This window comes from Eptatretus burgeri, chromosome 4, assembly GCF_056783735.1.
Source record: "Eptatretus burgeri isolate ZD-2024b chromosome 4, Ebu_testis_v1, whole genome shotgun sequence".
In the NCBI taxonomy this organism is placed as follows: Eukaryota; Metazoa; Chordata; class Myxini; order Myxiniformes; family Myxinidae; genus Eptatretus; species Eptatretus burgeri.
The window spans coordinates 54,374,414-54,397,464 of NC_140964.1; the positions used below are offsets into that span (position 1 = coordinate 54,374,414).

A 23,051-nucleotide genomic window follows, 5' to 3' on the forward strand; every position below is an offset into this window, starting at 1 on the left:
CCACCAAAAAGAAAACCCTTTGAGATCCATCCATCAGCCAGAAAGCTTATAGCAGTAGTTTTGGGGATCTTAATGGTTTGGTCCATGTGTAACTTCTTGAAAGTTGGCAAACCAACATTGTGCAGTACCAATTACTACAGTGACCATCTTATCACTGTCTTTAGTAAATAAAGTAAAACGAGCAGTGTGCAGATGACAGCAAGGTATGTTGCTTCCCGACCTTGATTTTGCTGCACGATAATGCTTGCCCCTCATCAAGCAAATTTGACCAATACTACTTTTGCAGAGATACGTTGGGAAGTTCTAAATCGTCCCTCATTAATTCCAGACTCGTCACATTGTAATCTCCTTCTATTTTCACTACGTAAAAACCATCTGGCTAGCATTAATTTTCGAGTGATGAAAATGTCTAAGCAGGTGTCTAATTGGCTCTGTACCTGTTTCGAAGATAACATCAAGGGACTAGTGTGCTACTTGTATAGTAAGGGTATTGCCTTGAGTAATAGGTGACGTTTTGCCGACTTCCCCATACCTTTCGATTTTCCACACCAAAATGTCCACGCCAGCTTTGAGCTGTTAATTTACGTGTGCACGTTCACGGTATTATTGTGATACGTGTGTATATGAAGTCTGACACTTCATTGGCATTAAAAATATTTTATTTTTCTTACTTTGACAAGTAACTCATATCTATACATATATATATATATATATATATATATATATATATATATATATATATATATATATATATATATATTCATTGACTCACTCCATTTGTTATTTTTTTCAGCGAATACTTTAAAAGATACTTTTTTTGTTCTTTAAAACTCTACCCTTTACTTGCATGTCACTTCTTCAAACATTTAACGATTATTTACTCTTCAATTTTTGCCCCAACCTTTTCCTTGTATATTGCTGATTTCCTGTTCTTCGGCCATCGCTGGCAACTCTTCCTCTTCGTTCATTTCTGCCACTTCCTTCTTGATTCTTGCACCGATGCACACATTGACAGGGCATCCAAGCAGCACAGTACCCTGCCGTTTCATACTCTCAGCCTCACGCTATGTTGCCTCCGATGCATACACAGCATCCGTACCCACTGGTACGCTCGTTCCTCTTTTATCCCTTCTGTCTGTCCACTGTTTATTTATTCATTCATTTGTGTATTTATATTTTGAAGTTTACTTTTCTGGCCTTGAAAAAATGACTGTATTGGCGAGAGGAGGGTTGGGGGTATCTTTGGTGGATTTTTTTTGTCTTTTGTTGTTATATTTGCATTTTCTTTCACTGAGGCTTTTTTGTAACTTCATTCAGAGCTGACATTTGTATTTTTATTTTCACTTTATGGTACAATTATGTTGGCTTGATGGTACAAACTCACCTTGTTTGCGTGACCAGATTTCATCTTCAATGAGCCTCTTTCCTTCTCTGTTGATGGTGTGATCTGTATTAACTTTTGTTGGAACTTTTTCTTGCATATCGACCAATATCTTAATTTGCTTTTGCAATTACTGTACAATGTCTTTGTGACCATCTATGTCGTGAGGAGTGGCTCGGGTGGGAGGTTGTGTTCATAAAAATGATTTAAAAGTGAAGCAAATGCATTATGGACAAGCAATGTGGAATAGTCTGCAAGCGAAAAGGGAAAGGAGCTTAAGAGAAATTAAATTAATGAGAAAGGAATGGTTATTATGTGAATCCTCTTCTTCTTCTTTGCCCCTACTTTTTCTTCCTTGTTAGGGAATACAGCGAGTGTTGGTGTCAGAAATTCTGCCACTTCTACATACATAACATAGATGTTCCTTTGGGTTGTAGTTGCTTTGATTATTAGGCGGGTCCATCTTTCCATGAGATAGCACTTGTGCAGGTGTTACTTAAGAATGGACAACAATAACAGCCTTGGGAAATGAAACATATGACCGTGCTCACCTAGCCTGTTTGTTGTAATTTGAGTAAATGTAATTAAAATCACAATTTCATTTATAGTGCAAAACTTTTGAGGCAAGCTGAGCCTTCATCCTAAACATGATAATCACCCTACCTTTACTGTTATGGAAATTGCATCAAGTTTAATATACTTGGCTCTCCGTATTGGTGAGGGTTATGTTCCTGGAAAAGCTGGCGAATACGGACACCATGGTTGAATGAGAGAAAGAGGGTTAGGTTTCTGGGTCAGACTGAACATATCGGGGAAATGGTAAATGTTTAAGAACAATGATTAAAATAAATAAATTTACAGTTCAGTAGAATGCGGATTTTCGCATCGCACTTTCGCTCTGTCGCAGTTGAATTATTGTGGTAAAATGTGCCGATCGTGGCATGGGTACCTTTCTATATCGTGGTCTGGCACGGAGGAATACACAACCGCGCATCTCCATCTCATCTCACAGCCCACGCTGCCCCCATCGCAGACTCAGTTCCTGTTTCGATATTGTGCCGCACAAACTGTTATCACGTGATTTAGTTTGTTATCGTGTGATATTGCGTGATATCGTTTTTGCTAGTCTTTTAATTGCGTTGTGGGGTTTTTGTGACGTTAAATAGTAATGAAGAAGAACATGTGGGGTTTTAGGGAAATAAGGGAAATTAAACATTATGAAATTATTAAAAGCTTTTAAAGTAAAAAGCAAATTCATTAAATTTTGAGGAATGTTTGTTCACTTGGGAGGTCATGAGAAAGGAAGAAATAAAGGAATAAAGAATGCACCAAGGAAGGAAACAGGAGGGAGAATGAGTTTGTGATTTTATTTTATTAATAATTTTTTTTCAAGCGAAAATATTTGTTTTGAAGCGGGCTCACAAACTTACGAATACTTGAAGTCGATGGGTTGTGGATTAGGAATCGGTATGTATTTAGCAATTCGCGAATGCAGAACTCATGAATTTGGTGTGGAGGAAGGGGGGGGGTACTGTATGTTGATCTTAATTTGATCTCAATTTTGCTGTGGGGGTATAGTTGTCACGTTATTCAGACACCTAAGCTTAAACACAGCTCGGTATGGAGTGATTTGTTGCATGTTGGTCCCCACATTCTACTTATCAGTACTTCTGACATTCCTGTACTCTGCCCAGCGCCGCATATACATGCAGCTGATGGCATGAGTGCCCTTTCCAACAGTAACCATAATACTTCAATTTGTTACTTTTTACCACGGTATATACCTTAACCTGCGTCGGAGTGGCGACCTGTCCTGGATTATTCCCAATAGCCCAGGAGACTGCTTCGGCAGCACCAGCACTCTGCACAAAGTATGGTCCCAATGGATGGATGGATATACCTTAACAACATTTCCAATTATGTGTATATATATATATATATATATATATATATATATATATATATATATATTGTTGCGGATTCGCGCCCGCCGGCGTGCGGACGGCCACGTAACTCGAATCGCGGCACGTCGCCCACCGGACGGACAATCCAGTCGTGACCCTCTCGGACTCACGCCGGGAACCAGTCACGGGTGGACCTTTCGGTCTCACCACGATCGTGCCAATCGGCCCCCGCGTGGGATAGGGTTGCTCGCCAAATTCGACCTACCTAAGTACCCACACGGAGGGTAGACCGGGCGATCGCACCTCGCCGCAGGTCGACTTCGGACACGGGCCACTTTAAGCGACCCGTTCCGTACTATCGGGATAACCGAGCGGTGTTATTCGTCGGCCTCGACGGTTCGATTAATTATCGGGCGTTTTAGCCCACGACCAACTCTTTACGTGAAGCAAGATGGAGATTCAATGAAAGAAAAGACGAAGCGAAGCGGGAAAACAGTTCAACAATAAGCACATTTATTTCGCGATGAACGGAAAGCAGACATATACAATTCCACCAAAAGCACATGTAAAAGAAGAAGACAATGCAATATTACACAAAAAGCAAATGCAACAATGCAGATCTATCCGACTACCGGGCACACGGCAACACTTATACAATTTTACTTCACAGACGGCGCCGACAACACACATTCCCAAAGCAAAAGAAAAGAGAACCACCCTCCAGGATGAGGGGGGTAGGCGGGCCTGGGGCCGAGACCGTGTCGGGCCTACCCGTCTGATGATGAGACGCGAAGCGGCGGTGGTGCCTCAACTCCGCAGGCCTCGCGGACAGTGTCTGGTAGGGGGTGGGAAAAGGGGCCCCCTTTGTCGCACTATATCAGCACGGGGGGAAACAGGAGGGGGTTGCTGATGCTCGGGGAAAGGAGGATTTCACCCTGTCTCGGGTCCCGCGGCGAGCGTCTCCTCCTCCACCTCGGTCGCGTTGCTGGCCTCTCCCTGTGCCGCTCCCGGCACCGACGCGAGCACCCCCTCGTCCGCCTTCGCCGCCGTCACCTCTCCACAGCTCCGTCCTCTTCACTCCGACTAGTACCACTTCTTTCCAGCTCCACCGACGACTCTCTTGAACTCCGCACACTCAACTCAACTTCCAACTCAACTTCCAACTGAAGTCCTACTCAACTTCCAACTGAACTCAACTCGACTGACGAACGCAGTCGTTTTTATAAGCCCCGTGGCTTCGCTCTTTCATCCTTGACCCTTTGCCTCCGACCCTTCACCTGGCTCCCCATTGGCCCGAGGAAAAGTGGGCGTGAATGCTTTTTGATCCATGAATTTGCATATAGCGACCGCCCTCCAACGCCCTGGAGGCGGGGCCAAATCGCCCCTCGCTCACCGATTGGACGGAACAAAAGTGGGCGTGAGTCGTTTTTGATCCGTTTTTCTGCGGAAAGTCCGTGATGTTTTTGAACACGCTGCTCGGTGCGCGCCCCGCACGAGTCCAGCATCGGTGCCCACGAGTGGCGCGAGATGACGGTGATGCGATGGTGGCGAGTTGTGACGGTAAAGGTCGTGGCGGTTGTGGTGAAGCGGCGTTGTGGTTGGTGGTTGTTGTGATGGCCACGTTGTGGTTGGTGGTTGTTGTGTGATGGCTGTTGAGACGTGGTTGGTGGTGGTAATAATGGCGGCTGGTCCAAAATAAAGATAGTAAAAGAAAAACGGCTATCCTGAAGAGTCGCAGCCCTCATGAATGACATTTATTCCCTCTAGACAACGGGTTTGGGCCTAACTACACATATACTTACCGAGATATCTCACCTAAGGGACCTGAATGGTGGTTTGCGAATTTGGTCAACCACAACAATATATATATATATATATATATATATATATATATATATATATATATATATATATATATATATATATATATATATATATATATATATATATATATATATATATATAGTTGATCCATAATGGTGTGAGAAAGGAGATGGGACATATTATTGTCCGTAATGCTTTTCTACAGTGCTACCCCTCTGGGTAACTCGGGCACTCGCATCGGTGCATGGAAGAAGTGCATAGTAGAAATTGGTGGCTCATCTGGATACAAACCCATAATATGAATTGGGATCTCGTTCGACAAGAACCCATAAAAGAACAAGGACAAATGTGTCCAAGAGCAGTGTCCTAAAGGTTTTGTCGGCTAAAAAAAACAAACAAAAAAAACAACAACAACAACTTCCCATATTTTGTCACATTCCTTGATTAAGCCAATAGTGAGACCCGTCATCGTGTATTTACGAAATAAATAATGTATACGAATTTACAATACATTAAATGGAATAATCTTTAAATAGTAACGTGAACTTTTCGAAACTTTAAAGCAAATGTCCGAATATATTTAAAAGTTCATGATAGATGCTCTCAAAAGGCACCGTTTATGTGAGGATGTGTACAAGTGCTTAGTATTTAAGGAGATCCGGATTGTGTATATAAAAGAGCTGAGTCCGAATATAAAGGTTTTGTCTTCACAAGAAGAACAACAACAACAACGCCGAGCCGAGCTAAAAAGTGGATTCTGTCCAGGATATAATAATTGTTATTCAACATATAATTAGGTTTTTCGGGATCCCTCGTAGTGAGTAACACTCGACCCAAACAAATCCGATGGAAATCTGATGCAACAAACCCGGGAAGTGTATAAATCGGCAGAGGCCTACAGGCCTGATGTCTTTGGCCCACCAGAAAACAAAGATGGCAGCCATATTATTTTGTCTGGGTGCCATGGTGTCTACTTTGGGTCAAGCGACAAATGTGGGTGGGGTCTGGCAGCTGTCTGACCAATGGGTGCGCATTTCAAAAATCTACTCCCAACAACAATAATTTCTGCAACATCAACCATGCGGAGCTCTTGTAGAACTGTGATGTGATTGTATTTGTCAGCACCATCAGCAATTTTGATATGAGCAGGAACAGTAGACTGTAGTTAAGCCTCCTCCTATAGGATAGACGGATGCGTAGAACTGTTGTAAGGTTTGTCCCTACAATTAGAGCTCCCAATTTTTTAATGGTACCTCAGAGTTTCTTAGACCCTTCAGAGTATCAAACTACCATTTAGAGTTTTTTCCCCTCCACTCCCAATTTCCAAAATGTCCGAGCTGTATCTTGGATCCGGCTGGGACTTCCGCAATGAAATTTTGCATCAATCATGGGAATAAAATGTATGTGGGGTTGATGTTTTTTTGACCTTGACATATTTTTGACGTCATGACCCAATATGGACATTTAAATTTTTCAGCGCAACTTCACTAAGATTTATCTGATCAAACCGAAATTGCCCTCTCGAGATCGCCTAGACTCCAGAGCAAGGCACATTTATGCTTAATTTCCGTCTTACCCGTCCGAGTTGAAGGTGAAGGTCAAGAACAAATGGTGGTCAGAAAGAAAAAGTTTTTTTGTCATCGCTCAATTTTCCCATTGTGGAATCTCAAAGATTGCTTGGCCTTCCAAGATGTTCTTACCCTTTGTTCATACCCTCTTACCCTTTAGGCTTACCCCTTGTGATCGCCTCACGATCACAGATATTGCGTATTTTTTTTGTCAGCAAATCTTTGCTCATGGAAGAGTGAGGAGACAGTGTAAATGCACTGACAGTGGGACCACAGTTAAAAACAGCAAACAAGGGGAAAGAGAGAAAGAGAGAGAGAGAGAGAGAGAGAGAGAGAGAGAGAGAGAGAGAGAGAGAGAGAGAGAGAGAGAGAGAGAGAGAGAGAGAGAGAGAGAGATAGAGATAGAGATAGAGATAGAGATAGAGATAGAGATAGAGATAGAGATAGAGATAGAGATAGAGATAGAGATAGAGATAGAGATAAAACAATAACATGAAAGTAAGAGGGTTTGGTTAGGAATGGTTAATTGGGATAGAAAATATCCCAGGTAGGATGTGGGACTACATGAGATGGTGGTGCACCGCGCGCTTGAACCCCTGGAGGGAAGAGTGCAATCGAACCGTCTCCAGAAGGCAGTTCCACAAATGATAGAAAAGAGGGGAGGTGGGCATAACTCTGGGATTCGGGGAGTTGAAGCAGGAGGGGATTACTGGAAGAAAGCTTGCATCCTGGTGGAACTGTAGAGGGTCAGAGGACAGAGTGACCACCACTCAATCTGCAGTGTGAGAGCAACCGCCTTGTGCTTCAGCCTCATCAGTGGAGATTTCAATAATGTTCTTCTTCTTCTTGCAAATGGCAGCTTAGCTGCCGGGTTAGCTATCATTTCTTGGAAGCGTGACTGTGTCGCTGATGCAGTGCCCCTCTACCAGTACACACTGGTACTCATTTCGCCGACCTCGGAAAGATGACAGGCTGAGTCAACCCCCTGGTGTATTAATTCAGTGGCCAACAGGCATTGAACTCAGGACCCTAGGATCCCAAGCTGCCACCAAAACCACTAAGCCAACACCAGGCTACTTCAATAATGTTGAGAACTTTAGATTCCAGGAGAGACACATGATGCTGGGGCACCACTCAATATGGGATTGTTCTAACCCATTATGCTAAGAATGAAGGCCTTGTCGCCAATGACTAATTGTGATTCTCAGAGAAATCGCTTTGAATGACGGAAGTTAAACTTTGATTTAATGGTTGAACTCAATCCCAAGGTGCCATCTATTTGTTATGTATGCAAAATGCCGATTGTTGAGCCCCCTCCCACTTCCTTATCTCGTATTCCACATACAAGCAGCTTCCCTCCTCGCTTTCCGTTCCATTTCTCCAAACCTTCTATCACTCTTTTTTGTATCGCATAATTGCTTGCGCAACAGACTGTAAATGCAGTAGTTCGAGGTAATGGGCAGATGTTAGACAGTTTAAGTCATTCGCTTTACTCGTGGATTTACTGCAGGACTTGACAGAACCACGTTGTTGCCTTAATGTCCCTGAATGAGGATTTTTCTCAGCAATTGTACATTCTTGTTTTATTCATGATGAGAGTCTGTGTGGTGTGGTGTATGTCATCGTCATACAGAATATGATCTTGTAAACGGAGCGGTATGCATTGGGTGCTCATCAATAAAGGGGTTGGGTGGGGAATTGCAACCCCCTTAACCCATCCCCTTGATCTACCCCTGAACTCCCATCTGCATAATTTTATTTGTAAAATAAATAATGAAAATAACATGAATATTTATGTCCAAGGCCAGTATAAATTAATACTTTTCATTCCCCACCCCCCTCCCTCCCCTCATCAGGAGGATCTCGGGCAGCATTTTGGTACAATGAACCTGAATCGTCAGACCTCAGCTGAGACGTCAGACCCTTCCACGCTATATCCCATGCTGCCTCAAGCCTCACTGCAGCCTGGTTACTTGGCTGCATCTGTTCCTCCTTCGATTGGTCAACATGGCATGTCCCATCAGGGTGGATACCCGGGACCAAGCACCAGCAATCATCCACAGGGATATGGGCATCATCCCACACAAGTGAGTGACATCTGGAGGTTTTGTACAAAAAAAAAAATCAGATTTATTTGCTGTATTTTCTGTTCGTTTAATTTGGGCTAAGGTATATTATCGTGACCATATTTGTCTGCTCAGCTGTACGAGTTTTTTTTAATATTTTTTTCAATTTGCGGCCCGTCTCAGTACGTACTCGATGCACACACCTCGCCCCGTGTGAAACATCATGTCATGATGAACATTAAATTTTATCAATAAAATATCATTGACAAGAGGATGTTGATCGCCGTGGGAAATGAGATGTAGCTGACGTTTCGAGCATTTTCTCCTCAAAGCAAAAGTGGTTTCTCTCTTATCAAAACTCCGTTGCTCTGTTGAAGGGCTAATGCCCAATGTCGGTCACACCTTGTTTCTCATGGCGGTAAAACATACTTTTATGAACTTTAAGTGGATGAAATCGACAAATTTTACTGTATTTAGGTTTGGGGCAGCAGGATAAGACATTTTGGCGTGTTCTTCACGCACTTGATGTGTTCTTATTCAGTTAGAATCCATCGGTATGGTTTGTAATTTTGAGTCCCATTCTCGATGGAGTCATCACGTGTTGAGTCTGTCTGAATATGTCCTGTATTTTCGTCCCAAACAAAATCACATCATTGTGAGAAAAGCATGAACTCCACCAACTCTGCACAGGCTGACAAAAAATATTCTGCAGCTATAGCCATGCTTTGAGCTCACGATGCTCCCCTTAAGGCGTTGTTTTTGAGGTGTTGTATAAAATATAAACTTCTTCCTTGGAGGACCAGGAAGTGCTGCAACACTCAATCCTGTCTGTGGTGCACACAAGCAGATTTGGAGAGGCAGCCGAGATAATTGCAATTAAATGGAGCATAAACACATCTAGCTCGGTGCTGATTGACAAAGCAGGAACTGTGCTGCGGCTCACGACAGTCCCCTACGTGGTATGTTATTATGCAGTTTTGTAGGTGTCATAATGTTACATTCTCGACCTTTATACAAGTTCAACGATGGATTAGACAATTATTATATATTTTTTTTTTACAAGAGTATTGTGTTAACTATGATGAGACATGAAGAACGATTTGGCACGGAAATAATTGCATCTCTTTGTTTAAGTAATTAAATATCCTGAAAATTATTACCCGAAGAACACTCGACGCTTTAAGTAAGTGAGTCAGTAATTTTGACCTCCAACTTCAACCCGTTGAAAATGTCTGATGATTTCATTACTTCAAAGGACAATCTTAACAGGCATCCAAGAAGAAACCCCTTCCTTGAAATATGGTCCTTTGGAAAAGGTTCAGACCAATCGTTGAACAAATTTGGGCAGCAGCCGTGTTGCTGTTACTGCAATGCTTAACCTGCTTGATTTGAACTCCCTTTTTCTCTTTTTTTTTTTTTTTTGTTAGCCATTTCATTTTGTACCCATATGCAGATGGCAGTATACTACTGCCCGACAGCACAGCCACCTCCCTCAGGGCAGCCCTTCCGCAGCATGACGACTCTACAGTACAACTCACAACGGCCAACATCCACCGGTGAGTAAGGCAGTCACATTTTCTTTCCTTAAGTTTATCGTGCTGTTAAGTGTGACAAAAATCTACTTGGTTGTCATCTTATTGTTCCTTTGTAAAATAATATGTTTGCAGACCTGTGAGTCGTCATGAAAAGAAACATTGTGTGAATGATACTGTTTTCGACACTTGATTATGACTGCACACCTAAATTATCCAATTGTCCCATGATTGCTGATGCAGACCTAATTGTCTTTTCTACTTTTCTTTGAAGACTTTCTTCGACATTTAATCTGGCTGTTAGGAAGGAAAACACTTTATTTTTATGCATTTCCACCTCACTCCAAGCACATAGCCTTGAATGGGGAGAAACCTTCGATATAATTATATGTTTGTTTGTCTGATTCTGTCCTTCAGTAACATCTCACGAGATGACAGAATCTCATGTGATTGTGAATTAAACATTGTTTCGTCATTATTTAATTTTAACATTTTGTGTACATTTAATGCAGTTCAAGTTTAATATCTGTTTACGTCATATCGTTTTAAACCTCAACCCGTGATCGGGTTGTTTTTGTCTCTATTATGTACTACTTAAGTCGATCACTCGCAATTGGACGATGAGGCAGTCACTTCTATCTCTTCGTCTCCATAACTCCACCACTCGTCTCTCCATCTACTTTGGCTCACTCAAGCCACATCATGCCCCCACCCCTCTCCCCCCCCCCCATTTAAATGTGAGCAAATATGCTTGATGTAAATGTTTATTTACCTGTGTAACTATTAAGTACCTATTGGCTGTTGCATATCTTCTCTTATTTTATTGTTTTATGGCATATACTAGTAAATACCACCCATCGCTTCGCTGACGGGAATACAGTACTGAGAGGGGGTTGGGGGAGAAAGAGGGAGGATTGGGTGGGGGGAGAGAGGTGGGAGAGTGAGGAGGTGGAGGTGGAAAGAGAAGGGAGGGGTAGCAAGGATGGGTGGGGGAGCGAGGTGGGAGGTGAGAGGAAGGGAAGGCAGAAGTGCGGTGGAGCATTAATTGCAATACATACTGTCTCATCAAAATGATTCTGCATTGCATAACAGTGAAGATGGAAACAAAATAATGTCTGAAATCCATTTTCTACCGGTCATACTATAAATACCGCCTGGAGACGAACACCGCTCGGATGTGTTCGGAGACAAACGCGCTTCAGTATACCATTGGTGGGAGGAAGGGTATGACAACTTAAGACGAGATGCGATAAATGTGCATGAGAGAGAGCAAGTTTCTTTGAAAGAAGTCACAGGATGAGATGATTATGGAGAAAGTAGAGATGGGAGACCAGTCTAGAAGTTTTATGGCTGCTTGAAGTCCCTGCCAGTCGGCCTGAGTGAAATGCTGGATTCTATGTCGCTGAGGTGGTTCTCTAATAACAGCCAGAGAGATGTCTATTGTGACAAGCACGTGGTCAGATGAACCGATTGGAGCAGAGGAAGAACAGCGGATATTTTCAGGGGAATTGGTCAAAATGAGATCCAGAAGAGATGGAGTACCGTTGGTTAAGAAGTTGACAGATTGTCAGTGCCAATGAGTCGCAGAAGTCTTTTGCTTAAATGCCATGGTGGATAAGAGAGAGGTACCCACACCTAGCCAACTGGCATGATGATAATTGAAGTCACCACATATGAGGAAGAGAGAGAGAGAGAGTTGGATACTCTGACACAGGATACTCAAAAGGCTCAATCATCCCAGCAAGCTGGTACTCATTTTTCCGACCTCAGAAGGATGACAGGCTGAGTCAACCCCACCTGGTATTAATTCAACGGCCGAGCGGAATTTGAACTCGGGATCCTAGGATCCCAAGCCCACCACCATAACCATTAAGCCAACACCAGGCATATCAAATGCATGTTCGCTCAGATTTCACAGTTATTCTTAGAAATCGCACAAATTTCATCCTAATTCGGCGATGACTCAGGCGTGCTACATGTAATGCCTGAATCTATCACTTGCAAATTGTAATAACCTGTCACTTCCGTATTTCTCACCACATCTGCAAGAGCTTTTAGCACATTGGACGCTCCCTTGTCAAGGCGGAAGGTACAAAGAGCCACTTTCTTCTGATGACTTGTGTTCATTGTCAATCACAACAACCAGGACAGGTGAACGAAGTGAAACAGCTTCACTAATTTCAAACAGAAAACGATGTCGTCATGTTTGAAATTTGCTTGGAAGAATTATTCCTTTTTTTTTTTTTTGGAATTCTGAAATTTGTCTGAGATTCTCACCATTGTACAGGGAATCGTACAACCCCACTGGTGAGCATGAGGCTGATGTGTTGTTCTCTCTATGAATTAATTATATGGAGTTGCACAGACAAATTGTTCCTTGGATGGTCAGGTGTACCCAATGATGTTGGTTAAGCACTAAGACCACAGGTTGTGGTTTCCAATTTGGTTTGTGTCGGCAGTAAAATAAGGATTTGGATGCCAAGCTACTGGAAACTGAGCTAGTCTTTGTAGAATGTGTTGCTGTTGCATTGTTAGTACAAAAATTAATAACATCTGACTGACTGACCAGGCAAGAGGTATTTGCTTGTTCTGTCTGGTCAAGTCTGCATATCATATTTGTGCACACAGTGGTGTTGACTTGTAAAGTCTGGTGCAACTGCAATCGGCATCAAAATGCTGCTTTCAAAAATAGACGGCATTTCCCAAAATCTCCCAAACTTTATTTATAAAGAACGGTTCAAATGCTGTTGTTGAATGATCAAGGCATTAGTGTGCTCTATATTTGAGGATGCTCTTCCAATCCAAATATTTGATCACTTGACTCAAGATGTTATGCTCTCCTGGCCATTTTATCATTACCTCCACCCATCGAAAGTGAAGAAGGTTATGTTTTCACCCCTCTCTGTCTGTCTGTCTCTCTGTCTGTGTGCAGGATATCTCAAAAAGTTGAGGACAGATCCGGATGAAATTTGTTTGGCAGGTTGGGTGTGTGACAAGGACCAACTGATTAAATTTTGGTGAAGATCCGGATCCGACTATTAGAATTTTTAACTGATTCTTTACCATTGAGAGATGGGACTAAAAATGAAATATAGCACTATATTTCAAAAAGTTGTGGACTGATTTGGACGAAACTTGGTGGACACTTTGGGTGTGTGACAAGCAAGAGTTGATTCAATTTTGGTGAGGATCCGGATCTGATAATTTTTTAAGTGAGTTCACCATTGAGAGACAGGGCTAAACCAATACATAGCACGATATCTCAAAAAGTTGTGCACGAATTCGGACTAAACTTGGTGGACACGTTGGGTGTGTGACCACGACAAATCGATTTGATTTTGGTGACAATCCGACTCCAGATCTGGATATGAGAATTATTAAATTTTTAAGTGATTCTTCACCATTGAGAGATCGGGCCAAAAACTATATATAGCATGATATTTCAAAAATTTATTGGGCTCGATAGGTTCACGTGGATCAGGCATTACGTGGTGGAGGTATGCGCCCTTTCTATGCGCCAGTTTATATGCCCTTCTTGTTTTATATGCATCGTGCCTGGTTCAAGTACGAAATGACAAATAATTATCAGTGGCTGAGTGAGGAGGAAGTAAAATGTCAAGAGCTCATTTCCCAATGCATGTTCAATGACCATTTCAACAGTTTCCTGCAGTATGGGTGGGTTAATTCCCCCACTTTTATGATTCATAGCATTTAATACCTGCTTCCACCAGATGGGGCTGTATGATAGACACTTCCATAGAGAATTGGGATCCTCCCCCAATTCTGATGAACCTTTGGGAATATGAATCTTCTTTAAAACCCGAGTACCTTCTCGTGCACCTTCTCGTGCACCCCATGAGTACAACCAGTTTACCATTCATTCCGCCCAGCGATTCAGTTCTCGTAATATTCCCACCTCCAAGCCATATGGATGGTTTTTTGGGGGGTTTTTTTGCTGCTGAAAAGGTTCCCAGGTATACCTCCAATACAATCATTCATTTTCAATTCATGCCGTGCAACAGTTTTGGAGTGCATATAAATCAAACAAGCACACAAGCAGTATGATATTTGGTATGACAATTCCTCCACGTCCATGATGCCTGGTTTTCATAAAGACGATTGGGGTATCTTGTTATGACAATTGTAATTATCCTTCACACCGGGAGTGGCACTATACGATGCTCATTTACATTTAGAATTTATGTGCTCCCTCCACTTTGAACCGAGGGCCAATGGGGGAAAAAAAATTCTCGTCTAAATCCTTTTCAGCACCCCCTGAGTACAACCATTCATTTTCAGCTCATTCCATCCAGTGGGTTAGGACAAACAACTCTGTGGTATGTGGTATGATGGTTGGAGCATCTGCTCTGAGTTGAGGAGGTTGGCGGTTCAAACCTCAGGCAACTCATCCCAATGACTTTTTGAAATGGGATGTGCTGCTTCCTTGCTTGACATTCAGCATTTAAAAAGATAAGAGTATGGACAATCCTCGATGTCTGACACATGGGAAGGAGGAAATTCCTTACTGGGGGGGGGGATGCCCCACTGAGTGCAGTGACATTGGTTTTGCCATTGTTGTGGCATCACTGGTACCCAGAGTACCCTGGGAAGTGTCAGCGTTTCCCCTCAAGATCAGTGGCTGTGTTTGTCTCCTCTCGCAGTCCTGTGTTGCCTCGTGTGTGAGGTGTGTGTGTGTGTGTGTGTGTGTGTGTGTGTGTGTGTGTGTGTGTGTGTGTGTGTGTGTGTGTGTGTGTGTGTGTGTGTGTGTGTGTGTGTGTGTGTGTGTGTGTGTGTGTGTGAGGTGTGTGTGTGTGGCACCTCCACTATGACCCTTAAATCCAGTTTAAAAAATAAAAAATAATAAAAATAAACATGAGCAAAGAGTAGAAAACAATCCAAGCCACAAACTGACAGTCATACCCACAACAAACCGACAGACAGACCCAACCCGTAATCCAAACCCACGGACCGACCAACAAACCCACAGACTGACTTGTGGGTCGGACTGTCATTCTCGCAGGTCCACCTGTCTACCTTGCAAGACAGACAGATAGACCGACATCCCCACAGACAGGACCTGCAAAAAATTTTCCATAGAATTCTTTGACATTTGCACTGATGTGTATTAAAGAACTATTGAGTTCTGTAGAATTACAACAGAGCGTTTTTTGCAGGGGACCGACAGACAACCCCCCAGACAGACTCACCAATGGATGGAAAGATAAACCCGCGAAGGGACAGCCAGACAAACGCGCAAACGGACAGCCAGACAAACACGCAAACGGACAGCCAGCCAAACCCACAGGCAGACAGACGGACAGCCAGCCAAACCCACAGGCAGACAGACACACGGAAAGCCAGAAAACCCGCAGACACACGGACAGCCAGACAAACCCGCATCCACGGATGGACGGACCGACAGCCAGAAAAACCCGCAGATGGACCGACAGCCAGAAAAACCCACAGACGGACGGACAGCCAGACAAAACCGCAGACGGATGGACAGCCAGACAAAACCGCAGACAGATGGACAGCCAGACAAAACTCCAGCCAGACAAAACCGCAGACGGACGGACAGCCAGACAAAACCGCGGACGGACGGACAGCCAGCCGAAACCGCGGACGGACGGATGGCCAGACGAAACCACGGATGGATGGACGGCCAGACGAAGCCGCAGCCGGACGGACAGCCAGACGAAACTGCCGACGGACGGACGGATAGCCAGACAAAACCGCAGACGGACGGACAGCCATTCAGACAAACCCGCAAACAAAACCACAGACAGACAAACCCTCAAACAAAACCACAGACAGACAACCCCATGTTCTCACAAACTGACAAACAAGCCACATTCCCACAAATCGACAAACAAGCCACATACTCATAAACCGACAAACAAACCACATACCCACAAACCGACAAACAAGCCACATACCCACAAACCGACAAACAAGCCACATACCCACAAACCGACAAACAAGCCACATACCCACAAACCGACAAACAAGCCACATACCCACAAACCGACAAACAAGCCACATACCCACAAACCGACAAACAAGCCACATACCCACAAACCGACAAACAAACCACATACCCACAAACCGACAAACAAGCCACATACCCACAAACCGACAAACAAGCCACATACCCACAAACCGACAAACAAGCCACACCCACAAACGGACAAACAAACCACATACCCACAAACCGACAAACAAGCCACATACCCACAAACCGACAAACAAACCACATACCCACAAACCGACAAACAAGCCACATACCCACAAACGGACAAACAAGCCACATACCCACAAACGGACAAACAAACCACATACCCACAAACGGACAAACAAGCCACATACCCACAAACGGACAAACAAGCCACATACCCACAAACTGACAAACAAGCCACATTCACACAGACAAATCCACAAACGGACACTTTTCAAACAATGTTATATGATTTTCTGCTGTTGTGCCACATCACGTGTAGCACCCACCCTGTCCGCCCATTGGTTGTCGCCTTTGAGGAAAATGTTTTGAGTTTTCATAAATATCGCGATTGACCTTCGTTCCCTCTCCTAATGTGTGCACAGCATCTTTTATTATTATAAAAAAAAATATTGTACATTTTTATTTTCCTTTTCTTGCATACTACTTTTTTATTTTTTGACCTTGACTTTCTTGGTTTCATATTATGTTGATGAATTTGGACTGAATTATTTATCATCTCTAAAATAAAGATGTGAACAAAGCCAGTAAATGGCCACTTATTTTGTTCCTGGATGAAACTTTTGGCACTGCAGTTATGGATTATAAAAAAAACTTTTTCAGTTGCATTTGTCTTTCTTATTCTAACCATTATCTCCAGCATTTCAGCCAATGGCAACTGGACAGCAACTTGGCTACGTGGCCATTCCAAGTGCACAAGGTGTGATTCAGGGGCAGCAAGGTGGAGTGGCAAGTGGTGTACAGGGTGTGGTGGTACCATATCCAGGCATTTCATCTTACACTGTGAGTGCATAATTTTTTAATTTCATTTTATAATTGCTGCTTGTTGGGGGTGGTGAGACATTTATATTAAGCATGTGGTGGAAATATATAAATATATATGTATTTTTTTTGTTTGTTTGTTTTGTTTTCTTAATTCAGTCTTTCATTTTGAAAAAACAAGACCCTCCTTTTTTTGGAAAAGTAACTTTGATAGTATTTGAAAGTATGCAGGAAACCATTTTAAAGATGCAAGAGTGAATGTGACAAAAAGGCAATGTTTTAGCACGCTTCTGTATTCTCAACATCAAGAACCATTTGTGTCAAGTGCAGGAGCGAAAATAATATCGGTCGTCCGAGGCACATCAAGTTTGTCTATTCTCGCACAAATTGTATCACATGTAGTCTTGATGAGTGGTGTGCAAAGAACTGTTGTTCCTGCACCCTCAATAATGACCATTTTGACGAGGTTGTTTAATGATAGAGGGGTGGTGAAAGAATGTCGCTGATCACTTCTAAACTCAGATGCAGTCATTACACACTCCATCAAAAGCTTATACCATGGAGATGTATGTACTGTCAGTGGATGATGCTCTATGTAAATGCAAAGCCTGGATTGTTGGCTTTTGGACTCATGTGGTGTGCATTCTCTGGCTTCTGGACTGTTTCATGCATCAAATAGGAGATGGCAGTTCAAGTTTGTGGACTGCACTACAATTTCATATGCAATGAGTGAAACATCTCTTGTCAGTTTATACATGCAATTTGGAAATCAGGTGGAACATCATCAATACACGCTGATAAATGGTCCGCAAAATGAAATGAGGTTCTTTTGCGATCATTATCATATGGTTGGCAGGGTTGCCTTTGAGGTATATGAACTCACTACTTGGCTATCTAGCTTGGGTTTGAATCCCGACAACTATAAGCTGTCATCCCAGTTGTTTCACACATAGGGCGATTCATCAGTGTGCGCCGCCCTTCAGATGGATGTTAAAATGGGCGTCCCATCGACGGGTATTAGTTGGTGGACGTTACAGATCTCACGGTGTCTTTCGCTAAGTGTAGGTGAACTATTGTCGGCACCCTGAACAAATTCCAAATTCCTCTGCTAAAGGCGCTGTCACACCTTGACGATTTAGCCAGCGTTTGCCGACTTGTGAAAAATTTGTCGAAAACGTTGGCACACGTCGAATACATAATGGGTAAGTTTTGTATACGTTAAGAGCACGCTGAAAATCACTGCCATACGTCGTAGTACGCTGGCTTTCATCGTTGTACTTTGCGGTTGTCCTCAAATTTTAGCATGCTTGAAATTTTACGACGTATGCCAGCGTATGACTCACACGCTCTGCTACGCTGGCCATAAGTTGTAGGCACGTTATGCGATCGTTGACACACGTCGACACACGTTACTTGTAAGTTACTAATAAGTCGAAACACGTCGAGGTAATGATTAGCTTACCCGAAACTTATTTATAACCTATGATTAACGTGTTGTAGGCACGTTACACGATCGTTGACACACGTCGAGGCACGTTATGCGATCGTTGACACACGTCGAGGCACGTTACTTGTAAGTTACTCATAAGTCGAAACACGTCGAGGTAATGCGTAGCGTTCCCAAAACTTATTTATAACCTATACTATGAGTAACGTGCTTTGAACCTATGTGTAACGTACCTCCAATGCATATTGACATATGTAGACGTGTTTGATTGACGTCTTCCGGACGACCACAGAACTTACTGAACGTGTTTCTAATTTACAGCTACCGTATAATGGCATATTGGCAGCGTTAAAAAAAAAACAATAACTTCCGATATTTCGTCACGTGCCGTTACGTCACGTACGATTGCCTCTTCAGTTTGCTCATGTCTTATTCTTAGTTCCTCCTCTGTGAATATTCTCTGTTTGAGGATATTGTCACGTCGACGTGGAAACTTAAAAGCAAATGTCTGAATATATTTTAAAATTCGTGATGGACTAAAAAAAAAAAACAATAAAAAACAACAAGAACAACAACTTCAGATATTTCGTCACGTGCCTTCACGGAGCCAAGGAGAAAAAAAGAAAATGTGCCTCGACGGAGAAAATAAGTTTCGGTATGCTAAACATTACCTCGACGTGTTTCGACTTATGAGTAACTTACAAGGAACTTGTGTCGACGTGTGTCAATGATCGCATATCGTGCCTACAACTTATTCCCAGCATAGCCGAACGTGTGAGCCATACGGCGAGTACGTCGTAAAATTTTCAGCATGCTTGAAATTTCACGACGTATGAGATGTACCACGAAATATGACGGCATACTTTATCGTTTTTCAGCGTGCTCTTAACGTATACACAACTTACCCATAACGTATTCGACGTGTTCCAGCTTGCTTCGGCAAAATTTTCATCGGTCGGCATACGCTGGCTAAATCGTCAAGGTGTGACTGCGTGGTTGACACTTTCAATTGTCAGGCGGTTATGATTTACATCGGCGTGCGGCAGGTTTTTAACAAGCTACGCCACGAGTTCGTCGGCGATTCGTGCAGCATGCTATGCCTAAGTTAAACTATCATTGGGCATAGGTTGTGAACGCCGACAACAGGCTAATCATTCGTTGGTATAAGTTATTTATAAGACAACGAAACGTTCTGTGCCCGTTACTAATATGTTATGCATACGACCAACACGTTATGAATACGACCAAAACTTTTTTTAAAACATCAAAATTTCAGTGTACGCCAACGTTTTACATACATTTTTATACGTTGCCATTGCTGGCTAAATCATCAAGGTGTGACAGCGCCTTAACCCAAGTTGAACTTCAAGTCTGGCCAGCCAGTTTGTGAAAGATTTCAGCCAAGCTTCCCCCAGTCAACCCCACAAAAATGTGGGAATAGTTGTGGCCATTAAAAAAGAAGAATTTATGTGATTATTATCCTATTGGATTCTCAACTTGGACATTTATCTTGTAGCTCGTTTTGTAGCTTTACCTTGCCTTTATGATGCTGCCCATAGCAAAGGTTAAATGGCACAAGCTAAAAAGAAAACAAACGCTACAGACCAACATACTTGGCAAAAGAAAAATTTTGGCCAAGTAAGAAAACGTCGTTTTTACATTTTAGTCTTGTGTAATGAAATGGAAGACCAAGAAGGAACCCGAAGAAGTAAAGAGCAAAGATGGAGTCATCAGGAGGAACCTGGATAGGATTCGGGTTTCAGCGGCTACTCCACTACCCTCAAACCTACCAGGTGCAGCCAAGTGAGACTTACAGAAAACTTTCTGCAAGAATTCACTTCTTCGGTAGATAGATAATGAAATAGAGGCATAATGAAATGAAAGAGAGCCACAATGAATGAAAGAGAGATAGATAATGAAAGGAAATAGACCAACAAATATTGCAGTTTTCTCACTTCTGCCACCCCCATGACTTTGGTAGAGATTTGCAATCACCTGTGTGTGTGTCTGTCTGTCTGTCAACTTCTTTTTCTTTTTTTTAACCATTTGAGCTTTTGTCATCAAATTTTCAACGAACCTTTTTTTATGAGAATATGGAGAACATATTTCATAATTGGGACAAAATGTGAAAGGACAAAGTCTTAGTAACTATAAATAGCCCTTGTTAGTCTGGCCACAGCTGTCAAGTGCCAAACTGTGAGTTTACTTTGACTTGGAGACGAGTTCCCGGAATGTGGTTGCTCCGGGAAAAGCCAATTACATGGAGGCCCCTCCCTGTAAACTGTTTATTTTTTGGCAGGGAAAACGATCAAAAGTGTTCAGCGCTTATTAGTAACTGCAGAGTGCAAACAATAATGATCCATCCATCCATCGGGACCATACTCTATGCAGAGTGTTGGTGCTGCCAAAGCAGTCTCCTTGGCTATTGGGCACAATCCTGGATGGGTCGCCATTCTGACACAGGATACCAGCAAGCCGGCACTCATCTTGCTGACCTCAGAAGGATGACCGGCACTCGACCCCACCTGGTATTAATTCAACAGCCAAGCAGGATTTGAACTCCGGATCCTAGGATCCCAAGCCCACCACCCTAACTATTAAGCCAACACCAGGCATAACAATAATGATAATGGAACATAATGACAGAGCGAGTCGCCCTGTTTTCGAATCGCTTCCCTGTTTATTTTTTTGTTGTTGTTTAGCATTGAGCTTCATTGTGTCTGTCCAGACCACAACTTTTTTACCAATTGAACTTTTGTCGTCACATCGTCAAAAAAAACCTTTATTATGAGAAAATGGAGAACACAAATGAATAAAATGTACAAATAAATATATAATATACATTTTAGCTGTTGTTTTTGTTTGAGTACAAAGCGGATGCTGACGGACTTTGCATTTTTGGATGCTTTCAGTTTGTGAAAATGCATTGGTGGTGCTTTTCATCAATAAACAGGGTGTAAATGTAGTGTGTCATAACTTATGAATTTGCTCATTGTTTGCACAGGCTGCTCCTCAAGGCTCGACCCAAACACAAACACATCCTCCTCAGACCTTCCATCCTCCTGTGCTCTTGAGTGGGCAGGCAGGCCCTAATACAATGCCTCCAAGCGGGGTGCCACAAGTTTACTGCAGCCTGGGTCCTGCGGCTGCTCATAATGGTCTCGGGTAAGGCATGGCGATGTAGCATAAACTCTCCTCCCTCATTAAATCATGAACCAATGAATTCCACATTCCTATGACACCTTCAGTCGAATGCCAGGTATGGACACTCAGTTGGTGAAGGACTTGGCCAAAAAACTTACTGCAGCTGACCCCAACAGAAGTAAGGTGGGTAAATATTTCGATTATGTCAATGGCGAAACGACAAACGCCGAATTCACGATTGTCACCAGTGGAAACCCTCGCATAATTTCCTTCTCCTTTAAACTCACTATTTTCATTCCAAACACCATCATTCCAATCACAACTTGATACTATACCATTAATATAGCAAAAAATAATGTTACAAACACTCCTGAGGTGAACGAATATACTGTAAACGCCATTCTCATGGTACATCTGGTTCTGGAGCAGCTTCGTATGGATAGAAACTCAAAATCACAATTGTATTGAGGTATTTATGAAACCTCCCACCCACCTTAGGGCATCCGCTGGGACCCCAAAACGTTCTACAGAAGGCTTGATGGGACTAGCCCCAAAACTGAGGTTTGGGGACGGACAGAAGGCGAGAGAGAGACACTCGTGCTTTATGATATAGATTTGAACGTGCCTCATTTTAACGTAGGAACAGGCAATCAATTTGTTTGTCTTAACCAAAACCTTTGGGTTACGGTGACTTGCAAATAATGATTATTGAGCAACTTTGTCACCCATCTGCAATCCACTTGAGATCCTAATTGTCCTTCTGTACATTGTATCACCGGTCTGTTTTATTGATATGCAGCAGTCTTAATCTTTGGGTAGCATCTACGTTGATGTCCTTGCAGGGTGTGCTCTCATATGTGTTTAATGCTTTATTTGTTTTGATTGTTCGGTGACAATATTTTGTCAGGTTCTTCATGTTGGTTAAATGTGTATGAGGGAAAAAAAACTTTCAAAACCCATTAAGTCCACTTTTCTGCACATGCACAAATACAGCAAGTTCACAAATATCGCTTGCTTTTCAGCTGCTCGATTTCATGTTATTTCGAAAGACATCAGGCAATAACTTGTACAGTTCAACACATAATTATTGTGTTAAATGTGACAGTCTGGCATAAAAGCTCTCACACAAATATCATCTGCTCTTCAGGGTAGATAACTCTCAGGTGGCAGATATTAAGGGAGCAGTCA

At 42.7% G+C, this 23,051-nt stretch overlaps 1 protein-coding gene across 7 annotated transcripts in view; it reads left to right on the forward strand.

Annotated features, from left to right (window-relative positions):
- The window catches only part of LOC147028081 (cAMP-regulated phosphoprotein 21-like), a 135,833-nt gene that overhangs the window by 75,114 nt on the left and 37,668 nt on the right, over window positions 1–23,051 (forward strand). For 6 of the 7 annotated variants that reach the window (XM_085878108.1, XM_085878111.1, XM_085878112.1 and 3 more), the window contains exons 12-16: window positions 1,016–1,105; window positions 8,534–8,764; window positions 10,197–10,299; window positions 17,151–17,293; window positions 21,724–21,884. In XM_085878108.1, the coding sequence (XP_085734234.1) occupies window positions 1,016–1,105; window positions 8,534–8,764; window positions 10,197–10,299; window positions 17,151–17,293; window positions 21,724–21,884 (728 nt within the window). The remainder of the gene's footprint in view (window positions 1–1,015; window positions 1,106–8,533; window positions 8,765–10,196; window positions 10,300–17,150; window positions 17,294–21,723; window positions 21,885–23,051) is intronic. The other variant, XM_085878109.1, reaches the window with a different exon arrangement.